The sequence below is a fragment of the Meriones unguiculatus genome, chromosome 14 (genome assembly GCF_030254825.1).
Source record: "Meriones unguiculatus strain TT.TT164.6M chromosome 14, Bangor_MerUng_6.1, whole genome shotgun sequence".
Classification (NCBI taxonomy): Eukaryota; Metazoa; Chordata; class Mammalia; order Rodentia; family Muridae; genus Meriones; species Meriones unguiculatus.
The window spans coordinates 44,335,946-44,361,009 of record NC_083361.1 but is presented as its reverse complement, the minus strand read 5'-3'; the positions used below and the strand labels follow the sequence as shown (position 1 = coordinate 44,361,009).

The 25,064-nt window shown below is 40.0% G+C and overlaps 1 protein-coding gene across 4 annotated transcripts in view; it reads right to left on the bottom strand.

Annotated features, from left to right (window-relative positions):
• Positions 1-16,092: 16,092 nt before the first annotated feature.
• Tubgcp5 (tubulin gamma complex component 5) overlaps positions 16,093-25,064 on the bottom strand; it is a 32,924-nt gene continuing 23,952 nt past the window's right edge. For 3 of the 4 annotated variants that reach the window (XM_021652629.2, XM_060367230.1, XM_060367231.1), the window contains 5 exons: positions 24,342-24,520; positions 22,170-22,295; positions 21,201-21,289; positions 18,106-18,206; positions 16,093-16,710 (listed from right to left, as the gene is read on the bottom strand). In XM_021652629.2, the coding sequence (XP_021508304.1) occupies positions 16,664-16,710; positions 18,106-18,206; positions 21,201-21,289; positions 22,170-22,295; positions 24,342-24,520 (542 nt within the window). In that variant the 3' untranslated portion in view covers positions 16,093-16,663. Of the gene's footprint in view, positions 16,711-18,105; positions 18,207-21,200; positions 21,290-22,169; positions 22,296-24,341; positions 24,521-25,064 lie in introns of those variants that run through there. The other variant, XR_009585524.1, reaches the window with a different exon arrangement.

Genomic DNA, 25,064 nt, shown 5'->3' with positions numbered 1-25,064 from the left:
TAAATAAATATTTCTATTTCACTAGAGGTTATTGGTCTATTTAAGTTGCTTATTTGATCTTGATTTAACTTTGGTAGGTCAAGAAATTGATCCATTTCTTTTAACTTTTCCAGTTTGGTGGAGTACAGACTTTTAACATATGTCCTTCTGATTCTCTGAATTTCCTTGGATTCTATTATAATATCCTTCCTTTCTTTTTTAATTTTGTTAGTTTGAGTCTTTTCTCTTTATCTTTTAGTTAATTTGACTGTAGGTTTGTCAATCTCATTGATCTCCTCAAAGAAACAATTCTTCATTTCATTGATCCTTTGTATTGTTTGTTTGTTTGTTTTTACTACTTTAGCCCAAAGGGTGATTAGTTTTTGGATCTACTACTTTGGGGTATTATTTATTCTTGTTATTCTAGAGCTTGCAGGTGTGTTGCTAAGTTACTAATATGAGCTATCTCCAGTGTTTTAATATAGGTACTCAGTGCTATGAACTTACGTCTTAGAACTGTCTTCATTGTGCCCCATAGATTTGGGTATATTGAGTTTTCATTTTCATTAAATTCTAAAAATTTTTAAATTACCTTCTTAATTTGTGTCTTGATTCAATTTTCATTCAGTTTCCAGTTATTTAGTTTCTGTGAATTTGGATATTTTCTGTTGTTAATATCCAACTTTAATCTACAGTAGGATGAAGGGTATTATTTCAATTTTCATATATCTGTTGAAACTTGCTTTGTGTTCAAGTATGTAGCCAATTTTGGAGATGCTGAGAAGAAGCTGTATTTATTTGTGTTTGTATGAAATGTTCTGTAAATATCTGTTATGTCCATCTGATTTATGAGGTCATTTAACTCCAGCATTTTTCTGTTTAGTTTTTGCCTAGATGACCTGTCACTGTGTGAGGGTTTATTGATTTTTTAGCTATAATACTGTTTCTTTTATGAACTTGCATGCCCTTATGTTTGGTGCATAAACATTTAGAACTGCAGTATCTTCTTGGTAGATGTTTCCTTTAATGAGTATGTAATGTTTTTCCCCATGTTTTCTGGTTGGTTTTTGTTTGAAACCTATTTTATCAGATATTTAAATGGCTATACCTGCTTGCTTTATGGATCCATTTTCTTGGAATACCTCTTTCTATACTTTTATCTGGAGATGTGTAATTCTTGAATGTGCCACTGATTTTTGAATTTTGCTTAATGAAGTTTTCATTTCAATTTAAATTTTAAATTATTTCTATAAGCTTATTAAGTTTATCTTTCATATTCCATATTTTTCTTGTTTGGTTGGTTTTATTTTTTTTTTTTTCAAGACAAGATTACAGGGTTTCTCTGTGCAGCCCCTGCTGTCCTGGAACTCACTCTGTAGATCAAACTGGCTTTGAACTCCCAGAGATCTGCCTGTTTCTGCCTCCTGAATGCTGGGATTAAAGCTATGTACCACGAGTGCCTGGCTCATATCGTCTTTATTTCATTCAGCTATTTAGCTTTATTATCTTCAAACTCACTTTAGAGTCTCTTTGTGTTGTGCTTAATTTTGTTCAGTGTTTGTATAATGTTCTTGTGGAATGTATATAATTTACCCTCATTCATTCACATGCTGATTTCTCTACCCCACTATCTGATTTCAATCCAGACATTGCATTGTGATGTTTATTCTAAGCTTCACCTGTCTCAAGTTTGTGCAAATATGCCACCAATTGTTCTCTGTATTGTCAATAAAACAACCAGCCAGTGCTGAATAATGGCGAGAATAGGTTGGGACATCCTGGTCTGGAGGGGAGGAGAAAGAAGTGAGGAGGGAAGGAGTCAGGAAAAGACATTAGGAAGAAGACTTGGAATCATGAGGAGAGGGGAACAGGAACCTAAGATATGACTAAAAGCAAGTGTAATATGGAAAATATTAATGGGAGGAAGCTATGTGGGCTTGGAGGTTTAGGATGGAGTAATCATTGCCCAGCATTGTGCTCTAGGTTAACTACATACATCTTAGTCTCTGTGTGGTAATTTGGGTATACAACTGGTTTAGGAATAACCACTGTTTAACTAAAAGATAAATCAATAATGAATATTAATAACCAACAACAGTTAAGTATTCTTATAATTTTACTTTTGAATTTTCTTTCTGGAATTTTATGTAACTCATGCTCAATGAGTTAGTTTTTTCTAGTCAAATCCTACTGCCTTGATTTTTCCTGTTTACTACATTTATGTATTGGGATTTAATCATCTGAGAGTTCTTTGATTACAATTTTTTTAACCATCAATATTCTTTAAGTATGTATGATGTTCAAGTATGACAGCTTTATAGTAGGGTATTGTGTATAGTTCTAGATCTATATGTTCAGGGAATGAGTATAATTTCCTACAGGACTAGAGAGCAGACAAACTGCAGAAGAAACTACAACTGTTCGATGAAGTGGAAGTTTCTAGTTTCTTTGGAAAGTCATTTCTGTCATGTGGATATGTTTTTTGTTTTGGTCCCAAGTGTGGGATGTGGGATGCCCACTCCCTTGCCATGAAAAACAGCTCCCATTAAAAGGCATGTGGTGTTTGTTAGCTGAAAATTACTTCCTGTGAAGGGTGTGAGTTTTGTGAGCTAGAAAACATCCTTGTATGGATTCTGAGAAGAGATAAATAGCTCATAGACAGTGAGACAACACTTTTTGCATCTCTACACTTTTGCATTGCTGCATTTTGCAACGGTTGAGATCCTTCGCTGGTCTTCCCAGAGAGAAATGCTCCAGAGAACTGCTTGTGCTGCTTTGGTGGAGTCATGCTGTTTTGGTGAGTTTTGCCACTTTGGTGGACTCATGCCATTTGGATGGGGTCTAGCCACTGTACTGAATCGTTCTGCTTCTGCTGCTTATTGCTGCTTTGCTGTTTGACTAGACTGCTGATATACTGACAACTGAGTTTGGTAATCCCCAAAGAACCCATCAACACTTATCAGCAGGAAGTAGATAAAAGAAGTCTACATCTCCTTTTCCTCCTAATCTCCTACCTAAAGTTGGGAGGGGGGAGGGTTGTTGGAAAGGAGGTAAAGATATTTAAGAACTTTAAAAAAAGTAGGTGTTTGAGAAAAATCTAAGCCTACAGTTCAATAGGCTCAGTATGCAAGTGTTTTGATGCTTGATAAAAAGTCATCACTTTAATTTCAATAGCCATTTGGAGTATGTATTGCATTAGTCACTAAAGCTAAGAGTAGAAGGGAAGTAGGCTGTGGCTAGTAATAGAGTGGGTGAAAAAATTAAGGAGGAAAGGAAAAAGAAGATTGAAGAGAGAAATGGGATAATATTAAATACTATAAAGCTATAAAAGCTTATAGAAAAAAGCAAAAGAGAAAGCTATAGGGAAGAGAGAGAGAAATGATGCAGAGATGAGGAAAAGAGTATGAAGATCTGTGGGAAGAAAATTACAGTATTCATAATAGAATGGGTGCAGAAACAGTAAGAAGGATAACACAAGCAAAATGAAGCAGCTGAAAAACTCAAGCATGACTGTTGGGACATGGTCTAGGAATGGAGTCATGTGAGGAGAATTCTGAGTGCTTGTGAGAACACTCCAAGAAACAAGAATCTAGTGATCTCAGTTTCTTCAAAACACAGAATTTTTGTTGGAATGTGATTTTGTGCTCCTCCCAAGTGAAAGAGATAGGAGTGAGTTTATTTCAGATTACTGATTATTACAGCTATTGTTACTGTTATGCCTCTATAGAAAAACATGTTTTTACCACGTTTGGCTTTGTCCTTGTGGTTGTATACAGTTTGGACTCATGAGAACTTTACTCATGTGATCCTTGTTAACCCTCAGAGTATAAGCTGTCTGGGCCCCCGAATATAGTTGGCTATTCATTGCATGAAACTATCTTTAGTCCACCTCAATTACCTGCTCCATTCTCGAAGGTCTCAGTGCCTCTAGAGTGGTAACACATGACCATTAAAAAAAAAGTAAAAAGTCTCTGGTGTCTGTAGTGATATGTAAAGTAAAGCTTTTATGTCTGGCTTTAAGGGAAATGTATAGTAAAGCCTTCGTGTTTGAAGTGTTTCAGCAAAGCCTTTGCTACGTTTGGGTTAATCAGTAGAGTTGAGAAATTGTTTTGAGACTATTTGAACCTTGAGCAAATTTTGCCTCCCTGAACTCCCTGCACTTGGTGCTATATGAGAGCTAGCAGCTGCCCAAACCTTGGTCCTACGACACTCCTAGCAAACCTGGAGTTCTTACTTTTGATTATGGCTAGCCATCATGGTCAAAAGATCTGAGATTTGTGTGGGTTGTCTGCTCTCACGGGCAGCAAGGGAAAGATAACTTTAGTAGTTGGAACCTTTCCCAGCCCCAATTAACCTTGCATAATGTGTGACTAAAGCAATGGAGTGAGCTAGCTGGGTGTCAGTCTTTTCCAAGAAGACTGAACCCTTCTCCTCCTCTGGAAAATGAAGGCTTAGCATCTTGGTGAGCTTCTGTCTCTGTTGCAGTACCTATGACTGACATTAATCAATAGGTGTCTTAGTGTTTCTGTTGCTTCAACAAAACGCCATGACCAAAAATCGAGTTAGGCAGGAAAGGGTTTATTTGGCTTACAATTCCATATTGCTGGTCATTATTGAAGGAAGTTAGGACAGGAACTCAAACATGCAGGATCCTGGAGGCAGTAGCTGATGCAGAAACCATTGAGAGGTGCTGCTTCCTGGCTTGCTTCCCCTGGCTTGCTCAGCCTGCATTTTTACACTGGCCTAGGGATAGCATCACCCACAGTGGGCTAGGCCCTTCCCCATTGATCAATTATCCAGAAAATGCCTTATAGCTGGTTCTCATGGAGGTGTTTCCTCAACCAAGGCTCCTTCCTCTTTGAGAAAACTGTTTGTGTCAAATTGACATAAAGCCACTCAGTACATATTGTAACCTATCTTCCTAAAATACACACATACACATATATAAAAATTAAATGAAGTTACCCAGTAACAGAGACACAGTGCTCCTACTAGATATCACAGGCCAACAAATAAGAAATGTGGAGCCAGTGAGGGCCTACAGACATCCGAACATTTCAGGTTTTTGCCAATGTTCTTGATTACACTTGAGAACTTCAAGGCAAAACCCTCTTGCTGAAGACATCACATACTTGAGTCATAGAACAGAGAGAGATTACGCTGGTACTCACCTAGGAGCCTCATCCCTAGGTGATGAGTGTTCCCCAGCACTGGCAGGTGCTATGCATAGTGCTGAAGGAAAAACTAATCACCAATTTTATCTGTCTGTGAACCCGCCTTCTAAAACATGCCCAGTGGTGTGATAATGGTACAAATATCATGGGAGTAAACAGTCACTTACTGATTGTATTTAAGATGCACTTAACAAGTTGAAACCCATATTTGCCACCAAAGAAACTATTCCTAGACATATTATAGGCACTAGGGGAGAACCTATAATATTACTCTGCTAAATGGGCTTACTATTAAAACAACTCCTAATGATCTAGCATCATACCCATAGGTTAGTGCACCTCTCACCCCTCATCAGGGAAGTTGATTTGTTTTGTTTTGTTTGTTTTTCCTCATCAATAAATGATAATTAACACAGAGATCCACAACTGATCAACACTTAGAGAACGAGACTAGAATGTTCAGCCCTACAATGGGCTATCCTTCTCTTGAGGCTCAGGGATCCTTGCGGAAGAAAGAGTGGAAAGAGCATAAGAGACACGGTGGTAGCTGATTATAGTGAATGTGTTTTCTGGACACAGCAGAGCAGTTGAACACATAAATTTATAGCAGTTGAGAGCACACACACAAGGCTTGCCCAAGCTCAAGCCAGACAAAAATTCCATCATAGAGAAGGGAAGTAGGACTGAATACCCACCCAAGCTAAGAAGATATTGGCAATTGGTAGCTGTTGGGAGAAAGAGAATCGGCTTTCTTTAAGGTTGTGGTCCCTGATGGGTTGAGCCACGCTCCAGAGGAAGGTCACATATCCAAGGCAGCACCAACTATACTTGATGAATTTCTTTCTTTCTTTTTTTTTTTTAAGGACACAAAGTTGGATGGATAAAGAAGGGGGGATGTTAATCTAAAAGGCATTGGGGAAAGGGTAAAGATGATCAAAATATATCGTATGAAATTATCAAAGAAATAAGAATGAGAAAAAAGGGGGTGAGAGGGCTGGGAACAAAAAGGGAAACTGAGGGGGTCATCTCTTTGTTAAGGGGGAGGCTTGTGACAGGGTAAGCTCCTGGGAGGACATGGGTGTGACTCTGGCTGAGACTCCCAACTGGAGGGTGGGGGACATGAAGACTGAAGTGACCACCTCCTAGCCAGGCAGGACCAGTGGAAGGAGGGGAACAACAACCCACCGACAAAATCTGTAATCCAAAAATTACCCTGCCTACAGGGAGTGCAGAGATAATGAGGGACCAAAGATTGAAGGAAAGTCCAACAAATAATTGGCCCAACCTGAGACCCACCCCACGGTAGAGAGCCAGCCTGACACTATTAATGATGCTCTGCTATGTTTGCAGACAGGAGCCTAATTTGACAGTCGTCTGGGAGGCTCCAGCCATCAGCATATCCAAACAGATGCTGGGACTTGCAGCCAAGCATGGGGCAGAGCTCTGGGGGTCCTGTGGAAATGTTGAGGGAAAGATGGAAGGACCTGGAGGAGACAGGAATCTCATAAGAAGACCAGCAGAGACAGAAAAGTAACCAGTCCCATGGAGGCTTTCAGAGACTGAGACATCAAGTAATGAACATGCATGATCTGAACCTAGGCCCCCTGCGCACATGTGGCTGATGGGCTGTTTGGTCTTCATATGGGTTGCCTGGTGAGTGGAGGTGGGTGAGCTGTTTCTAACATGGACTCTATTACCTGCTTTTGGATAACTTCCCCTGGCAGGGTTGCCTTGCCTGGCCTCAGGAGATGAGGATATGCTCAGTCCTGATGTGACTGAAGGAAGATTGACATGGGGGTTGGGGAAGGGATGGGGCTCTCCTTTTCTGGGGGCAAAGGGAAAGGAAAGGGGGAGGGGGGACTAGGAGGAGAGGAGTGAGGGGGCGCCCTTGGGATGTAAAATAAAAAAAGAAAAGAAAAATAAATTTAAAAAAGAATGAGAAAAATATTCTTGAATAGAGGTATTTATTTAATTACCCTCCCACACTCGAATTCAAAAACAAAACAAAACAAAACAAAAAACAAAAAAAAAAAAAAAGAAATAAAATATTTACACAGGAGTGAAAATAAGAAGTAAAACAAGCTGGGTGGTGATGGTGTACGCCTTCAATCCCAGCATTTGGGAGTCATAGGCAGGCAGATCTCTGAGTTCCAGGTTATTGTTCTGAGAGTAAGTTTCAGGACAGCCAGGGTTACACAGAGAAACTCTGTCTCAAAATACCACAAAAAAAAAGAAGTAACACAAGATCTTTGGCCTTTGTGGAGAGCTGAGATTCAGACGCCATCTAATGGCGCTGACATCTGCCCTCAGAACTGTAAAGAACCTCTAGAGCGCATGTGCGAGTTGCGAAAAGCGCGCCAAGCCACTGCCCGAGCCCAGGCCGTCAGACGGGGTGATGAGTGAGCAGCCAATCAGGGTATGACACGTCACTTCATGTCACTTAGGTGCGACCAGGGCTTATATAAACAGCGCCACTTCGGGGCTCGGTCTCTCCTTTCATCGCTTGACTGTAATAAAGCCTGTTGCAGAAGGATCCTGTTGTCTGTTTGTGTTCTTGCTGGCGAGACAATCACGCGGCTCGCAACAGGCCTTGGTTACAAAAGCAAGATGACAAAGGGAGGTCACTATATGAAAAGCAGTAAGACACTCTTGTGGGTAGCTGCTGTGACCCAAAAGATGAGCTGTTGCCAGTTTAGTGGGAGAAATTTAAATAATTAGTCATAAAATAAATGTTTTGGTTTTTGATAGCTGAAAAAAGGGTTAAAAAAAGCAACACAACAAAGAATCCCCTCAAACCCAAACAACAAAAACATAAAGTGAAATAAAATATAGAATAAAAAAAATCAGACCAGTATTTTTTCTTTGGTAGTATGGGTTTCGAATTTCTTCCTTTTTTGTGGTGTTGCATGTACTGCAGTGGAAGTTTCAGTTTCTTTAAAAACTCAGTTATGTTGTGTAAACAGGCTTTTGTTTTAATCCCAAGTATGGGATATGGAGATGCTTTCAGTTTATCCACAGCTGATAACAGCCTCATGTGGCTCGGAGAGGTGCGTGGTCTTTGTCAGCCGCAGTTAGTTTAATGCTGAGGACTCAGAGAGTATAAATACTAGAGCACAGCGAGGAGAAATAGGACGCTTCGAAGAGGCCAGATTCTGAGAGGGAAGGCTCTGCTCCCCGTGCTGTTGTTGGTTCACCCTTCTGCTGCTTTTGCTGTTGCTGTTTCGCTGGACTGCTAGATACCCTACAACTGAGATTAATATTGTCCCAAAGAACTCAATGACCCTAAACAGCCAGAAGTAGCCAAAGAGAACTTCACCCCCTCTCCCCACTAACTTTCTCTCCTACCTAGTGTTGGGGTGTTGGGAAGTACTGAGAGGGATAAGGGGTGAGAAGGTGAAGAGCCCAAGCAGCTGTGCTGCAATGACAGGCTTCGTAAAATACTGTAGGCCCGAGTTTTGGTTTCCTGGTAATGCTCCCACAGTTGCTTAGATCATATTTCTATTTCTCAGAACATGAAACTTTAGTCCGTGGAAATGAGATACAATGACTCAATAACCTCCTGAAAATCAGAAACAATAATTAGTGACTGCCTTGAAAAGTCCAAGCACTTGGCCAATCAAATTAAGGTTAGAAACACTTAGTTTAGCTAGTCAAAATGATATTGTTACCTGGGCAGTTTTTGTTAGCACTCTTTGTTACCTGGGCACACCTTGTTACTTGGACACTTGATGAAGTCCCCCACACCCCCACCAGCCCCTAGATCAGTACCAACCAATCAGTTTATGACAAGCTTGCCTCTGCTAAACGCAAACCAATCATGTAACTGCCTAAGTTGGAAAGTCCTGTTCCTTGCCTAGACCATAATACACCTCCCCTCCCCTCTTTGCAGCTACTGGGGCTCCCTCCAAATCCACTGCATGGGCCAGTGGGGAGTCTGAACTTACACTGGAAATAAAGGCTTTTTGTTCTTGCATACATGGTGGGCCTCCTGGTGGTTTTTGGGGTCTTTGTGATCTGGGAATAACAAAGGGAGGTAGAGGCTTAAGAAGCCAAATTAAAATAGATTTCAAAGAGCACAAAAATGTATCAAATGCAATTGTGGTGGTATGAATGAGAAAACAGTCCTGTGTGTTTGCACTGAGGGACCTTGGTTAGGAATACTGTTTGGAAAGGACACACAAGAGTCCACATTGTAGACTTTACAGAACCATTGTGAGGTGGAGCCTTGCTTGGGGAAGTATATCATTAGGAGTGGGCTCCGAGGTTACATCTGATCTCACTTCATGTTTTTTCTCTGCTCCCTGACTGCCAGGCTGGCCTCATAGCTCTTGCTACCATGTCATCACCACAATGATGGGCTACATCCCCTTTAGTACTCTAAACTAAAACAAATCTTTCTCCTCTGAGTTGCTTTTGGTCACAGCGTTTTATTATACGAACAGAAAATAACTAATACAGAAATGAAGAGAGGTATGGTTTGAAATTAAGCTTGAAATCTATATATCCAGATTTGGGGTATACTTTTTTACAGTGGACTTTAAAGAAATTCTCGCAGATTTCATTTCTGGTGCAACCTGCTACAATTAATAGTGTAGTTCTGCTTCAACACTGTTGCTTTCCAAGGAGTGATAGGAACAGTAGAGTGCCCTGAGGTAACAATTCTGTTCCTCTATCTGTAGCTACGGGGAGAGAATCTCGGTTTTAGGTTGACAGTATCACACTTCAGACCACAGCTTCTGGGCCTGAGCTGATCTTGGTTCTCTGCAACTCTCCCTCCGTTCCCCATTGTTTGAGTCTTACCCTGTGTTGAACTAAGCTGGAGTTCTGTACAGACTCTCCATTTCAAGTTATTCAGCTGTTGGCTTCACAACATTCCAATGACGTGTGCAGGCCTCTGTTGGTCCAGATAATTGCTCCTGCAGCCCCAGGGTGTGTGTACAGGTAACATTCCCCATCCCTACCCCATTATTACCATTTACATTGGCAAGGGCAGGAGTCATGTAGTATAGCTGCTTTCATATGGACACTTTTTCATTTTTAGTAGACAGGGTTTCTCTGTGTAGCCTTGGCTGTACCGGAACTCTGTAGACAAGAATGGCCTTGAACTCAGAGATCTGCCTGCCTCTGCCTCTTGAATGCTGGAATTAAAGTCGAGCATCCACACACACCAGGGTGGAGATCTTAAATGTCTAAGTTTTCGGCTACTTTTCCTGCAAGCAGAGCCTATTGATTATTGTTGTTTTTCACCAGGTTGCACTTGGTATCTGACCAAGTCATCTCACAGTATTTTCAGTGGTCATTTTTGATATTTTCTTTGTCTCTTAATTTTTTTCATTTTTGTTTTTTATTTTATTTTTTATAATTTTTTTAAATATTAATCACAGGTATTTACTTTGTATCCCAGCCATAGCCTTATTTTAATTTTTATTAATTACAGTTTATTCACTTTGTATCTCACCTGTAGCTCCCTCTGTCCTCCCCTCCCAACCTTACTCTTCCTCCCTTTTCTCTACCCAGACCCCTCCCCAAGTCCACTGATAGGGGAGGTCCTCCTCCCTTTTCCTTCTGATCCTAGCCTATCAGGTCTCATCAGGAGTGGCTGCATTGGCTTCCTCTATGGCCTGGTAAGGCTGCACCCTGCCTGAGGGGAAGGTGATCAAAGAGCAGGCCAATTAGTTCATGTCAGAGACAGTTCCTGTTCCCATTACCATGGAACCCCCTTGGACACTGAACTGCCATGGCTGCATCTGTGCAGGAGTTCTAGGTTATCTCCATGTATGGTCCTTGGTTAGTTTATCAGTCTCAGAAAAGAACCCTGTGCCTAGAGTTTTTGGATCGGTTGCTCTCCTTGTGGAGCTCCTGTCCTCTCCAGGTCTTACTAATTACCTCTTCTTTCATAAGATTCCCTGCATTCTGCCCAAAGTTTGAGTTTCAGCATCTGCTCTGACACCCTGCAAGGTAGAGTCTTTTAGAGGCCCTCTGTGGTAGGCTCCTGTCCTGTTTCCTGTTTTCTCCCTCTTCTGATGTCCATCCTCTTTGCTTTTCTGAATGAGGATTGAGCATCTTAGCCAGAGTCCTCCTTCTTGATTAGTTTCTTTAGGTGTACAGATTTTAGTATGTTTATCCTATATTATATGTCTAATATCCACTTATGAGTGAGTATATACCATGTGTCTTTCTGCTTCTGGGAAACCTCACTCAGGATGACCTTTTCCAGTTCCCACCATTTGCCTGCACATTTCATGATTTCCTTGTTTTTAACTGCTGAGTAATATTCCATTGTGTAAATGTACCACAATTTCTGTATCTATTCCTTAACTGAAGAACATCTGGGCTGTTTCCAGGTTCTGGCTATTACAAATAAAGCTGCTACAAACATGGTTGAGCAAATGTCCTTGTTTTATACTTGAGTATCTTTTGGATATATGCCTAGGAGTGGTATGGCTGGATCTTGGGGAAGCACTATTCCTAATTGTCTGAGAAAGCACCAGATTGATTTCCAAAGTGGTTGTATAAGTTTACATTCCCACCAGCAGTGGAGGAGGGTTCCCCTTTCTCCACATCCTCTCCAGCATGTGTTGTCATTTGAGTTTTTGATCTTGGCCATTCTGATGGGTGTAAGGTAAAATATCAGGGTCCTTTTGATTTGCATTTTTCTGATGAGTAAGGAACATTTTTTTAAGTGTTTCTCTGCCATTCGATATTCATCTCTTGAGAATTCTGTTTAGCTCCCTAAGCCATTTTTTAATTGGATTAACTGATGTGTTGCTGTTTAACTTCTTGAGTTCTTTATATATTCTGGATACTAGCCCTCTGTCAGATACAGGATTGGTAAAGATCCTTTCCCAGTCTGTAGGCAGTCATTTTGTTCTGATGACAGTGTCCTTTGCTTTGCAGAAGCTTTTCAGTTTCATGAGGTCCCATTTAATGATTGATCTTAGAGCCTGTGTTGTTGATGTTCTATTCAGGAAGTTGTCTCCTGTGCCAATGAGCTCAAGGCTCTTCTCCACTTTTTCTTCTAACAGGTTTACTGTGTCTGGTTTTATATTGAGGTTCTTTTTTTTTTTTTTAAAAGATTTATTTATTTTATTATGTATACAATGTTCTGCCTGCATGTACACCTGAACGCCAGAAGAGGGCACCAGATCTCATTATAGATGGTTGTGAGCCACCATGTGGTTGCTGGGAATTGAACTCAGAACCTCTGGAGGAGCAGTCAGTGCTCTTAACCTCTGAGCCATCTCTCCAGCCCTATATTGAGGTTCTTGATCCACTTGGACTTTACTTTTGTGCAGGGTGATAAGTACAGATCTATTTGCATTTTTCTACATGTAGCCTTTCAGTTAGACCAGCACCATTTGTTGAAGATGCTATCTTTTTTTCCATTGTATGGTTTTGGCATTTTTGTCAAAAATCAGGTGTCCATAAGTGTATGGGTTCCACCAGTTGGTTTCTATGCCAGTACCATGCAGTTTTTACTGTTGTTGCTCTATAGTACAGCTTGAGATCAGGGATGGAGATACCTCCAGATCTTTTATTGTAGCCTCTTGGATTTTTTTAAAAAAAGTTTAATTTTATGTGTATTGGTGTTTTGCCTGCATGTGTGTCTGTATGAGGGTGTCAGACCCCCTGGAACTGTTACAATTGTGAGCTGTCATGTGAGTGCTAGAGATTGAACCTAGTTTCTCTGGAAGAGCACCCAGTGCTCTTAACTACTGAGTCATCTCTCCAGGCCCTATCTCTTGAATATTTTTATTAAAAAAAGTTACTTATTTTAGGGGTTAAATGAGTCCTATATTAAATATATTCACCCAGTCTGAGGCTGCATTACTACTCTGCTAGCATATCCTTTTGATAATGCCATTTACAGATGGTTGTGAGCCATCTTATGGGTGCTGGGAATAAAATCCAGGCTCTCTGGAAGAAAAGATCGTGCTCTTAACTCTTTAGCCATCTTTCTAGCTCCAAGGATATATATACTTAATTCAATTTTGGAGAATGTTTTATAGTTTTCAATATAAAGTTAGCATATACATATACATACACAAATATATTTGGATGTTAATTAATGCAATCCTACAAAATTGGAATTTTCTAACGTCATATTTAATTACATTATTTTAATTTTCCAAAGTACAAACATGAGACTGTTGGCATAGGTCACAGGCCATGCTTGGAAAGCATGCAAAGCCTCTGACTTCTTGTTTCTGCCATGTTCCTCTGAATTGCAACATTCCTTCAAATGGAAACATTTGCGGCAGAGGAAAGCCCATAAATCTCAGGAGGAAAACTGGAATAAAAGCTTGCAGGATTCTTGAAGGTACCGGACCAAAAGAATAAAAGGGATTTTAAGCAGTTGCAGGAGTAGAGTTGCTGACCAGCCCAACTGTGGAAACAAGATGGGGCTGAAGGACTGGCAGCTTTGTAGAGCTCCAGGGTCATGACTTTGGGGAGTGGTCACCCATGCTGGGGTGAGCTTTCTGGTGATGTAGCTGCTTTTGAGTTATCCCTGTTTCTTACTTAGTAATGGTTCACCTAAACTTGTGTTGGGAACAATCAAGGAAACTTATTCTAAGTACTATCATTTCATTTTCAGACTCCATTTAATCATAGGGAGAAATTAAATTCAAGGGCCCTAGGGGAGCTGGGGACTTCCAAGAGCTGAACAGCTTCTGTTGTAGGAAAACAGTTGTTTGAGCGCAGCCATTTCAAGGACTTCTCCTTCTGGCTGGCAGGGTCAACTAAGTTCAAGTTCTCATGCCCAGGAACCTACTCTTATCATGACTAATGCAAACTCCCTTGCTCAACCACTTATGTCAAGACATGATTAGACAATGCTACAGCTCACCCACTACTTCTTGCTTTATGGTTTCATTCTTTTTTTTAAAAGATTTTATTTATATATTTTGAATGCTCTATGTGTATGTAATGTACATCTGCATGCCAGAGGAGGGCAGTAGAGGGTATAGATGACCATGTGAGCCATATGGTTTCATTCTTTGACTATGCTACACAATGCCCCTTCAGGGGCATAGTTCAGCTTCCAAGTCTCATTAGCAGCCCTGATCAATCAGTCATGACTTGATTACAGTGAGCTTTTGTCACCTACATTCACCTGGTGTTTGAGTTATGTTGGGTTTAAGTGGATCCTACAACAGTTTGTAACCTCAGTTAAAAAAACTCATGGAGCTGGGTGGGGTGGCCTGTAATCCCAGCATTTGGGAGGCAGAGATAGGCTGTGAGTTCAAGGATCTCTGTGAGTTCAAGGCCAGCCTGGTCTACGAAGTGAGTCCAGCATACCCAAGACTATACAAAGAAACCCTGTTTTGGAAAAAACCAAAAAACAAAAACAATTTATTGGGTCAGGCATGGTGGCACAGGCCTTTAATCACTCAGGAAGGCAGAGGGCAGAAGATCACTGTAAGTTCAATGCTGTCCTGGTCTTGGAGTCCAGGACAGCCAAGACTACAAAGAAGAACCCTGTCTCTAAGAAAAAAATAAATAAAAGGCACACGCCTCCACCCCAAAACCCTACTCATTGGAGGCTGGGCATGGTGTTGAGGCAGAAGCTGGTGGATCTTTGTGAGTTCCAGGCCACAAATTGTCTACATATTGAGTTCCTGGATAACCAAGGCTATGTAGAAGGACTCCGTCTCAAAACAAAAACAACGAGAAAAAACAACAAAAAAACCCCATTCTTTCACCAAATGTAACAGTGTCGTAATTACTGCTCTGGTCTGTAGTGGCCTCTCTTTCTAGAATTAGACCCTATGTGTTGTGCTCTCTTCACCAAATCTGTCACACAACACTTGCTTACCGATACTTATTTTTTTTTTTTTGCTTTGTAATTATTGCTACTATATAAAGTATTTTGTATTGACTTCAATACCTAACTTACTAAATTCACTTACTAGTTCTTGTAGTTGAAAATGTCTTTGCATTTTCTACATATGATACAGAAACTGGGAATAAGATGATATTATAAGGGATCTACTAAACTTGATTAGGAAATACTGCTACATAAAATAGAATTTAAAGGAGCACTCTGGTCTGCCTATCAGGAAATGCATAATTCTGCCAGGAAGATAGGATGACGGTGGTTTAAAGCTATGACACTATTTTACATTGTAAATTTCCCCATTTGTTCAAGTAACCAAACCTTGGAATTTCCATCTCTGTGAAACATGTTTGATTGCTCAAAACACTGACAGATTTCATTTTGTACATTAGCCAGAGCCTGACATGCACTATTAAAAAGTTTTGCCTTTATTAATCTCTAAGTGGTGGACTGGCTTCTCACTGGGAAGGCATGTCTATTTCACATATACATTTATACACATATAAAACCATGTAATTTATGAAATTCGCTTTTCCCCAATCTGAGTATATTTTTTCTGCTATGCATCACGTAGTACTTCTAGTATAATAATGAACAGAAATATTGAATCAGGTAGACATTTGTCTTGTTCCCAACCCTAGGAATAAAGCAGTGTTTAAATAAAGATTTTTATAAGATTAAATAAGATTTTTATATTTTTATACATTTAAATAAGATTTTTAAACTGCCCTTTAGATTGAGGAAACGCTTTCCTACTTATGGTGGTTTGACAGCTTTTACAGCTACATGTACATTTTATACTCCACTAACTAATGGCACTATACAGGTCTGGAAAATATATTCCCCAGGATTTATGTGTTGGGGTTGATGCCCAGTGTGGTGATTCTGGTGTATTTCATGCACAGAATATACAGACTGTCTGGTGACTGTATTTTATAAGCTTAGAAAGGTATATATTATTATGGTTGGATGACGACGATCAGTTTGACCCAGCTGGCTCAAGTTCTGCTATGTCTGTCCTGGCTTTATCTGCTTGAATTATCCATTTGTTCTCATACAGTGCCTACTGGGAAATACACATAAAAATATAGCGTGGAAAAATTGAATGATATACATAGTTTTATTTGCACTATTACTGGTTAGCCAAAAAATGTCAAACATCATTATATAACAGCTGGCCCTAAGTAAAGTTCAGTTTAAACACTGACATTGGTTGTTATTTTCCCTTTTGGAATTTCCTATGCACATAATTCAAATGCTTCAAGGATAGTCAGATTTAAGAAAACTTCTAGGGAAGAAGAAATATAAAACTTACAGGATATCTGATAGCCTCTTTGCCCCTGAGAACCCAGTATGCAAATGGTGTACATATATACAAGCAGGCAAAATACTCATATACATATAATAAAAATAAGTCAAGCTTTTAGAACAAAAGAAATATTAGTAAATAGTCTATTTTTATGTAACACCTATATATATTTTACAATTAGATATACAACCTTATAATACATAACTTTACATACTTGATAATAATCTCCAAAGAAAATACCTACAATCCATTTGTCTAGACAAGTTTACAAATAAAAATAAAATATTCATATTCCTCAGCTGCAAATGTAAGAATGTACATGGATGATAATGAAGTCTCAGGTACTTGTTCCATTAAAGATATTTAACTTTGCTCCATGCCCGCCATGAGTGATAGTGCTAGAGATTCCACTGTTGGAAGAAAAACAAAAAATGGTTAAAAATTAGGTCTTAAATAAGTTTAAGTGTTAGAATAGGCTGCAGTAAATTCAAAACTTAAAAGTATTTAAAGATGTATATTTTAAATTAAAATATCAATATTCTTTTTTATTTTTTTAATATTAGTTACAGTTTATTAACCTTGTATCCCTGCTGTATCCCGCTACCTAATTCCTTCCCAATCCCACCCTCCTTCCCTCGTCTCCTCCCTGCCCCTTTCCAAGTCCACTGATATCAAAATTCTTGATATACAATAAAGAGGACATTTGTTAATGTAAATGGAAAAAGTTGTTGACGTTTCTATCTCAGATCTTTTAATCTTGAAAATACACAAACAGCCTTTCAGTGAACACAGGGTTTGTTCTATACAGCCACCTGGCTACCATATAACATGGCGCCATTTTTTACTTTGGCCCTATGTAAATACAGACAAATGCATCAATGTTACCGTTTAAACAGGTAGATTACAGCATATTTTTTCACATTTGGCTATGCCCAGGTAAGTGTATTACAGTCAGAAAATGCACAAATGGTGAAGAGATTAACACTACATACATTATTATTACTATTTTTTTTTTTTTGTTTTATTCGAGACACGAGTTTCTCTGTGTAGCTCTGCTTGTCCTGGAACTCACTCTATAAACGAGGGTGGACTGGAACTTACAGAGATCTGCCTGCCTCTACCTCCCGAGTGCTGGGTTAAAGGCATGCACCACCACCTCCTGGCTTGACACTATATTCATTCATTACCAAAAAAGGAGGAATGGACAGAGATACCACTTAGTCTGTCTCCATAGACTAAACACTCAATGATTCACTTCACAAATCTGTTATCTCCTTCACAGCCTGTGCTCTGAAATGTAAAAATGTGCATTTCTTTGTAATGAGAAGTAGCCTTAGAAGTTGCTAAAAGTCTGTATCCTTTAGAAAGGAATAGTTACAAAGGATTCACATGATAGACAAGTTTTAGGAATCCACGAGAATAAAAGGCACATGAACAAGCAAGATCTGAAGTTTTAGCGGTATACATATGATATTTACCCATCCCATTATCTTTAATTCTGTAAAACCAATTCAAATCCTGGCTAATCCAGGTGTTTTTTTTTTTTTTTAATTTTTATTTTATGTGCATTAGTGTGAAGGTGTCATTAGATTCCTTGGAATTGAGAAAACCTCATGAGCTGCCATGTAGGTGCTGAGATTTGAACCCAGGTCCTCTGGAAGAGCAGACTGAGCCATCTCTCCAGCCCCTACTTTCCAGTTTTGAAATGGAAAAATATTTAAACTCTCCATGTGACTAGTAACAAATATGGACACATAGACTTAGAAAATTATGAAAGTAGTGACAACATAAGATGATGTACTCACAGTGGGGAAAAGATCCTCTACAGACAGCTTTATTTAAAATGGTTACAAGAAACATGTGGCAGTTTTTAAAATCAGATTCCATTTTCTCTATAGATTCCATTCTAAGAAAGAAAGCAAATTTCAATTTATATTAAATGCATAAGAACTTGAAAGAGGCAGACTATAAAATTATTGGAGTAATTTCTAAAGTCCTAAGACTAATGATTATAAAATATGAAACATTGGCTTTACGTTAATTTGCATTATTTTTCATAGGCAAGGTCTCATTATATTAACTAGGACTACTATGCACTTAATATCTTAGCTCCCAAGTAGCTGGAACTACATTCTACCTTTCTTTTCTTTTTTCTTTCTTTTTTTTTTTTTTTTTTTTTGGTTTTTTAAGACAGGGTTTCTCTGTGTAGCCCTGGCTGTCCTTGAGCATGTTGTACAGGTGTTTCCTCCAAATTGACATATTCCCTGGAATCACCCCCACCCCTACCCTGCAGGAGAGAGGGAGACTCATGAAGTAAGTAAAAGGTCCTATGTGTGGCAAAGTGGAAAGTAGGAAGCATCTTGATGTTTCCTTCCCACCTGTATAGAAGGTTAAGTGCTGGGGGTGGAGACTCTGCACATAAGGTGCGGACAAGAGGCTCTGTCAAGCTGCCTGCAGCTACTGCAGGGAGCTCCGGGTGGGATGAAGCTTTGATGAGCCATCACCCATATCTTGGTGAGCCTTGTGGTGACATAGCTGATATATTTTTGGTTGTTCTTGTTCTTCTAAATGATCTATCATCCATACTCCTTTTAATAATCCCAATGTGTACTCATCAATTCACTGAGTTAGACTCTGATGCATTTATTACTTTGGTCTGTCATAGGTTTTCATTCTGGGGTGAGTAGATGTGTGTGTGTGTCTTAAACACAGCTCATCAACCATCTTTGGCAGTCATTTACCTAGAGCCAACAAACCCTTTTCTCAGCCTTACTGTAGTACATACTTGAGAGAAAATTTGATATATTTGAAACACAAACATTTCATAAGTGTTAGTGTGCACAGAGCCTTTAACTCATCATCTTCCAGCCTCCACTTTCCACATATGCCCCCATAGCTGCTCTGACATGCTTAAGTCTTCACCTTTGCTTTTTGCTAACAATTTGTTGTAGAAATGGAAAGAGTTCAAACTTAGTAAAGCATCTGGAGTCCTGATTCTCTCCTCTGGCTCAGTGTTACAGTGAGAGTAGTTCTGTATCCTCTGAGAGGACACATCAAGTCAGTAAGGCAGCTGTTTTGTGTTGCAGGGAACAGAACTCAGGACATGAGCCATCCTCGGCAAGTGCTTCACCACCGAGCTATATTCCTAGCCTCTGCACTTTTTCTTGTATTTACTATTGTTGTGCATGTCTATGAGTAATGTGTGTGTTTATGTGGAAACCATTGCGTGCATGATGATGTCAGGGGATTGCTTTATGCAATGAGTTCTTTCTCCCCGCCTTTATGTGGGTTTTGAGGCTTGAGTTCAGGCTGCAAGGCTTGTGTGCAAATGCCTTTTTGTGATAAGTCATCTGCAGCCTAATATTTTTCATACCTACAATTATGAACACCCTTACTATCACAAAGCTACAGGTTAAGGTTCTGAATGACAGCAGCACTGAGGTCAACTCTTCCCTTCTTTCCTATCATGGACTAAATATAAATTTTGTTATAAAACCTGGTCAAGGGTTGGAGAGGTAGCTCAGCCTTTAAGAGTGTTTGCTGTGGGGCTGGAGAGATGGCTCAGAGGCTAAGAGCAATGGCTGTTCTTCCAAGGGTCCTGAGTTCAATTTCAATTCCCAGCAACCACATGGTGACTCACAACCATCTATAATGTGATCTGGTGTTCTCTTCTGGTGTGAAGACATACATGCTGACAGAATACTTATAAACAGAAAATAAATAATAAAAAAAAGTGTTTGCTGTGCAACCATGAGGCCCAGCACCTATGTAATAACCTCTCACATCCCTAAAAACCACAGCTTTGAGGAGGGTGGAGACAAAAGGCCTGCTGGCTTCTAGTCTGGCTGAGGAAATGTGAATCCCAGGCAAAAAAAAAAAAAAAAAAAAAAAAAAAAAATTGGTGGAGAATGACAGAGGAAGATACCCTGGCACTCTCTTCACACTGCCATGTGCAAAGAAAGGTACATGCATCTTCATGTATTCATACAGTATGTATGTATCCTCATACAGTCACCAGCACACAAACAAAACCTCCAAACCATAAGACATGAAGTTTTATTTCAGCAAAGTAAATTATCATTGCATATAATTCATAAAGGAGACAGAGGCTAGCACTGAACTGTATATTCAAACTGACATAAGAAGATAGCTGGGCTGGTAGTACAGCTCAGTAGTAAAGCATTTACGTAGCACACATAAAGTCCTGAGTTCAATCCCTAGCATACGAACAAAGCAAAACTGGAGATGCTGTTAGAATTGGAAGAAAGAGCTCTTGGGCCCTTACAGAAGTTGGACTTTAAGTCATTCACCTTTGTGTATGACACTCTATAAGTAAAATACATACTTTCTTTTAGAGCTTACAAACATAGAAATTTGGGCAGTAACCCAGCATCACATTCATAATTTACTTCAAAATGTTTCTGCAAGTGTGAGGTGGTAGGGATCATGACCCAGAACTGCTCATCCTCAGAAAACTGCTGAGGTGAGTCACACAGGCTTGTTATGCTGTCCTTTATACTTTGCTATGTTAGAAGGTATCTACGATGAGAAATTGAGCCATGCATATAATCTGAGAATGTTTGCTTATTTTAATTGAAAGACGTCAGATTAAAAAAAAGAAAAATTGTTTTGCCCCTTATAAGAAAACTGACTTTCCTGATGTGAGATCTAGTTTAACTAGATAGATTCTGCTTATTGGTAGTATATAGGATTGAACTTCAGGTCTTATACACGGTAGGCAAGCCAATGAACTACATTCCCACTCTTCAAACTAAAATATAAATTACAGTGGTGTGTGAACCGTTATCAAGATTGGGGGTGAAAAGACTCCTCAAATGAGGCTAGTCAGAAGGAAAGCTAAAATGGCTACAATATGAGTTCTCACACAGCACATACTTACTGCCAAGCTCCGAGGCCTGCCTGCCAACCTTCCGCAAACATGAGCGCCAAGTTCAACACTTTCATGATGGCTTCTTTCACAAAGCTGACCTAAACATGAATGTTAGAGACAAAATACGAGCTTTGTAACTATTAACAACAACACCACTACTTTTGCTTAACTTAATCCACAGAAAAAGCACATCATTATGCCTGTCTTTTATGTATAAGGAAGGTGTGAGGCTTTGAACCAAGCCCACATGGGATGTATTCCAGATGGCAAGCTGTTATTACTGAATACCATTTAGATTCATCAGTGCATCTGAGCCAGAAGTCCCAACAGTGGGAAAACTATTCAGCTTTACATAGTAATAATAAATTGGTGTACTTTCACTGCCCAACGGCATACTTCAGTTTCCATTTCTGTATTTTTATGTTTTCCTTAAATGTAACTGCAGGGGAGCTGGAGAGATGGCTCAGAGGTTAAGAGCACTGGCTGCTCTTCCCAAGGTCATGAATTCAATTCCCAGCAATAACAAGGTGGCTCAAACCATCTATAATGAGATCCAGTGCCCTCTTCTGGCGTGCAGGTTTATATGCAGAGAACACTGCATACATAATAAATAAATAAATAAATAAATAAATAAATCTTTGAAAAAGAATGTAACTGCTGGTAGTGGGGCACACATTTGTAACCCCATTTAACCCAGTCTTTCCTAAGAGAAGACTGTGTAGGACAGGAGGTTTTCTTTTTCTTTTTTTCAAGACAGAGGTTCTCTGTGTAGCACTGACTGTCCTATAATTCTCTTTGTAGACCAGGCTGGCCTCAAACTCACAGAGATTGACCTGCCTCTGCCTCCCAAATGCTGGGCAGTAATTTTAGAATTCCAGACAGAAGTTTTAGAATTGCAAGTTCCACAGCAGAAAGACGTTCCTACTTGCCTAGCTTCCCTTCCCCCAGTGGTTATGTCTGAGACGGTGCTTTGCCCACCTTTTCTCTCAGCAGACATCGGTCATGGATGGTTGACAAATACCTGTAGTGAATTTTAATCAACTGATCTAAATCCTTGGCCTCCTCAACTTGATGCTGAAATTCCAGCCCCGTACTGTGAAGAATCTTGAATAAGACAAGAAGCTTAATTAGTACCCATCTGTCTGTCTACTCTGCATGGCCAGCAAGCCCTAGGATCCTGTGTCTGCTTCCCTCCCTAGGTGTGTGCAACCACACGTGGATCTTTATGAGGGTGCTGGGGATCCAAACTCAGTCATTAATGCTCTTGTGACAAGGACCTTACCACCTGGCTATCTCCCCAGTCTGCCTTCCCTCTCGCTCTCACTCACTCAGTGCTGGGAATCGAACCCTAGGTGTCATATATGCTGAACGAACATTCTACCACCAAGCTATAGTACATGGATGACCCCTGATAGCCTTCTTTAAAAGCTTGTTCTTTTGAGCCTTAGACGTCCGCAAGGCCACAAGTGTCCGCAAGGCTTGGACACTAAATGAGTATCTACCCTTACAACAATAGACTTCCTAAAGGGAAGGGAGAAGTTCAACAGCCAACCTACCAAAAGCACTGAAAAATGTTACCACATTTGTTGTAAACCTAAGCATCAGTTTTATAACACAAACATTTTCAATAAATTTTGGTAAGTCTATACAATACAGTATTGGTCTTTCTCTAAGTCTAAATTTACTTCAAATAGAAAACAAAAAACTAAATAAAAACTAAGCTCCTATTTATTCCTTCTCACAGTTAAGGGCTGTAAGCTGGCTGCGTGAAGGCTAGTGGTATTGCAATCAGGCATGCAGAGCAACTCAGCCACATTCACACTGGCTTTAAAATCACTGCTTCCCAACAGACGAGTTACAGCTCACAAACCAGAAAAGGCACAGGAAAAAACAAACAAACAAACAAACAAACAAACAAACAAGTCTTGGCTGATGTGAGTACTGTTCTCTAATGCTGCCACACTTTGGGTGTCTGAACTCTTCTTTAAGAACTGCACCTGGAACTGGTTTTTACATGACTGAGAAATGCAGTTTTCTTGCTTTATGGAGAATTTTTTTCACATGCACTTGTGCGTAACGAGTAGGCAGGTGCCCATGTATAGAGGCCGAAGGTCGACATTAGTTTTCACTTTGTTTACTGAGGCAGGCCTCTTTCCCCATTTCTGTTAGTTTCTCTTGTCCTGGCATTTCCAATCTTTGCCTCCCTGTGTTGGAATTACAGGCAGGTCACCATCATACTTGATGGACCTTGTGTGTTCTGGAGATTGGCACACCAGTCCTGTGCAGCAAGCGCCTTATCTATGAGCCATCTCTTTAGCATATTACATCTTAAGAAAAAAGTATATAATTCAGTTGTACCTCTTTCTTATAGTATCCTTGCCAAGGATTTAGGTTATTATAAATACTGAAGCCATTTCCCAGAGACAGCTTTCACCAGTGATGAAATTTAGTGGTCTGCTAAACAAGTTCTAAAGACCATTCCACAGGATCAGACACAAACAGGCCATTTATATTGTAGCTCTCCCTAAGACAAGGACCATCATGGAAGAGGAAGTGGAAAGAAAGAGCCAAGCGATTATGGAGGACAAAGCAAAACAGCGTCTTATGGATATGACAGGAGCACTGCACTCTGGAAGCAAACATCAGCTGTGGGTGCCTACATAAGATCAAGCCAGTCAACCTTTGGTACAGGGTTCATGGGCTCCTGCCTGTAACCGAGGAGCTATGGACAGCTAGTGGCGTTCAGGGGAAAGAGAATCAATTTCCTTTAGGGGTATGGCTCCTGGTAGGTCAGCCATGCTCCCATGGGTGGGCTTCTACCAGGAGTATATGGACAAACTGGAATTCATGGGTTATTTAAAAACAAAACAAAAAACAAACAAAATAAGGGGAGTGGATCTGGGTAGAGCTAAGGGGGAGGGATTGAGGTAAATATGATCAAAATACATTGTATGAATCTTGAAAGAATAAAAATATTTATTAAAAACATTACCTCTCACAGCCATATTTTATAGTGAAATTGTTTACCTTTCTTGTTTTTTCATAATCTCTAAGTGTTCTGTGGCTTTTGTAGTTATAAATAGGTGATGGGTGTTTTCTTTGAGCTACCACCTACATGAGAGAAAAGAACCGAGATGGACAAATACCGACCCTAGTCATGATGTAGTTGTGTAAACTATTCACAAAGTGCATGAGCTTCACTCTTAAGAGAAACATGCGATGAATCTGCTGTCTTAATGATTTTTTTGATGGTCCAAACTGGGAGGGCGTGTCTTGTTCACGTAGAATGTCTCCCTTTGCTTGGGATCTTTCAGCAGTATTAGCCAGTTCTATAAATGATTAAAAAGACAACATGGGCAATTATCTGAAAGCCATGTTCCCTTACATGAGATGAGGGATGATCCACCAACAGGGCTGGGAACCTAGCAAGGGTATATTTGTGCCTGGGGAAGATGAAATACCAAGTTTCATGAGGCTGCAGCTGTAGCTCAGTTGGAATAGTACTTGCCTAGCATACTTGAGGCCCCGGGTGTACTTCCCAGCACCGAATAAACTAGTCATAAGGACATGCACCTGTTAATCCCAGCACTGGGGAGACATGGGGAGGACGGATAAATAATAAATACTTCTTATCACCACTGAGATATAAAATCCCTGCCCGTCATCTCTGTGACAAGCTTGAGGCAGACCTAAACCAGAGCAGTCTCCTGGGGGATATGAGAGGGACTCTAGAAGAGACTCATAGTAGCAGAGACCACAGAGACGGAAGAGGACATCCTCTACCTAGACAAGTCTCCTAGTAGAGGGAGGGAAATACCAACACAGCCACAAAAACTTTAGACTCAAAATTCACCCTGTTTACAAGAGGTGCAG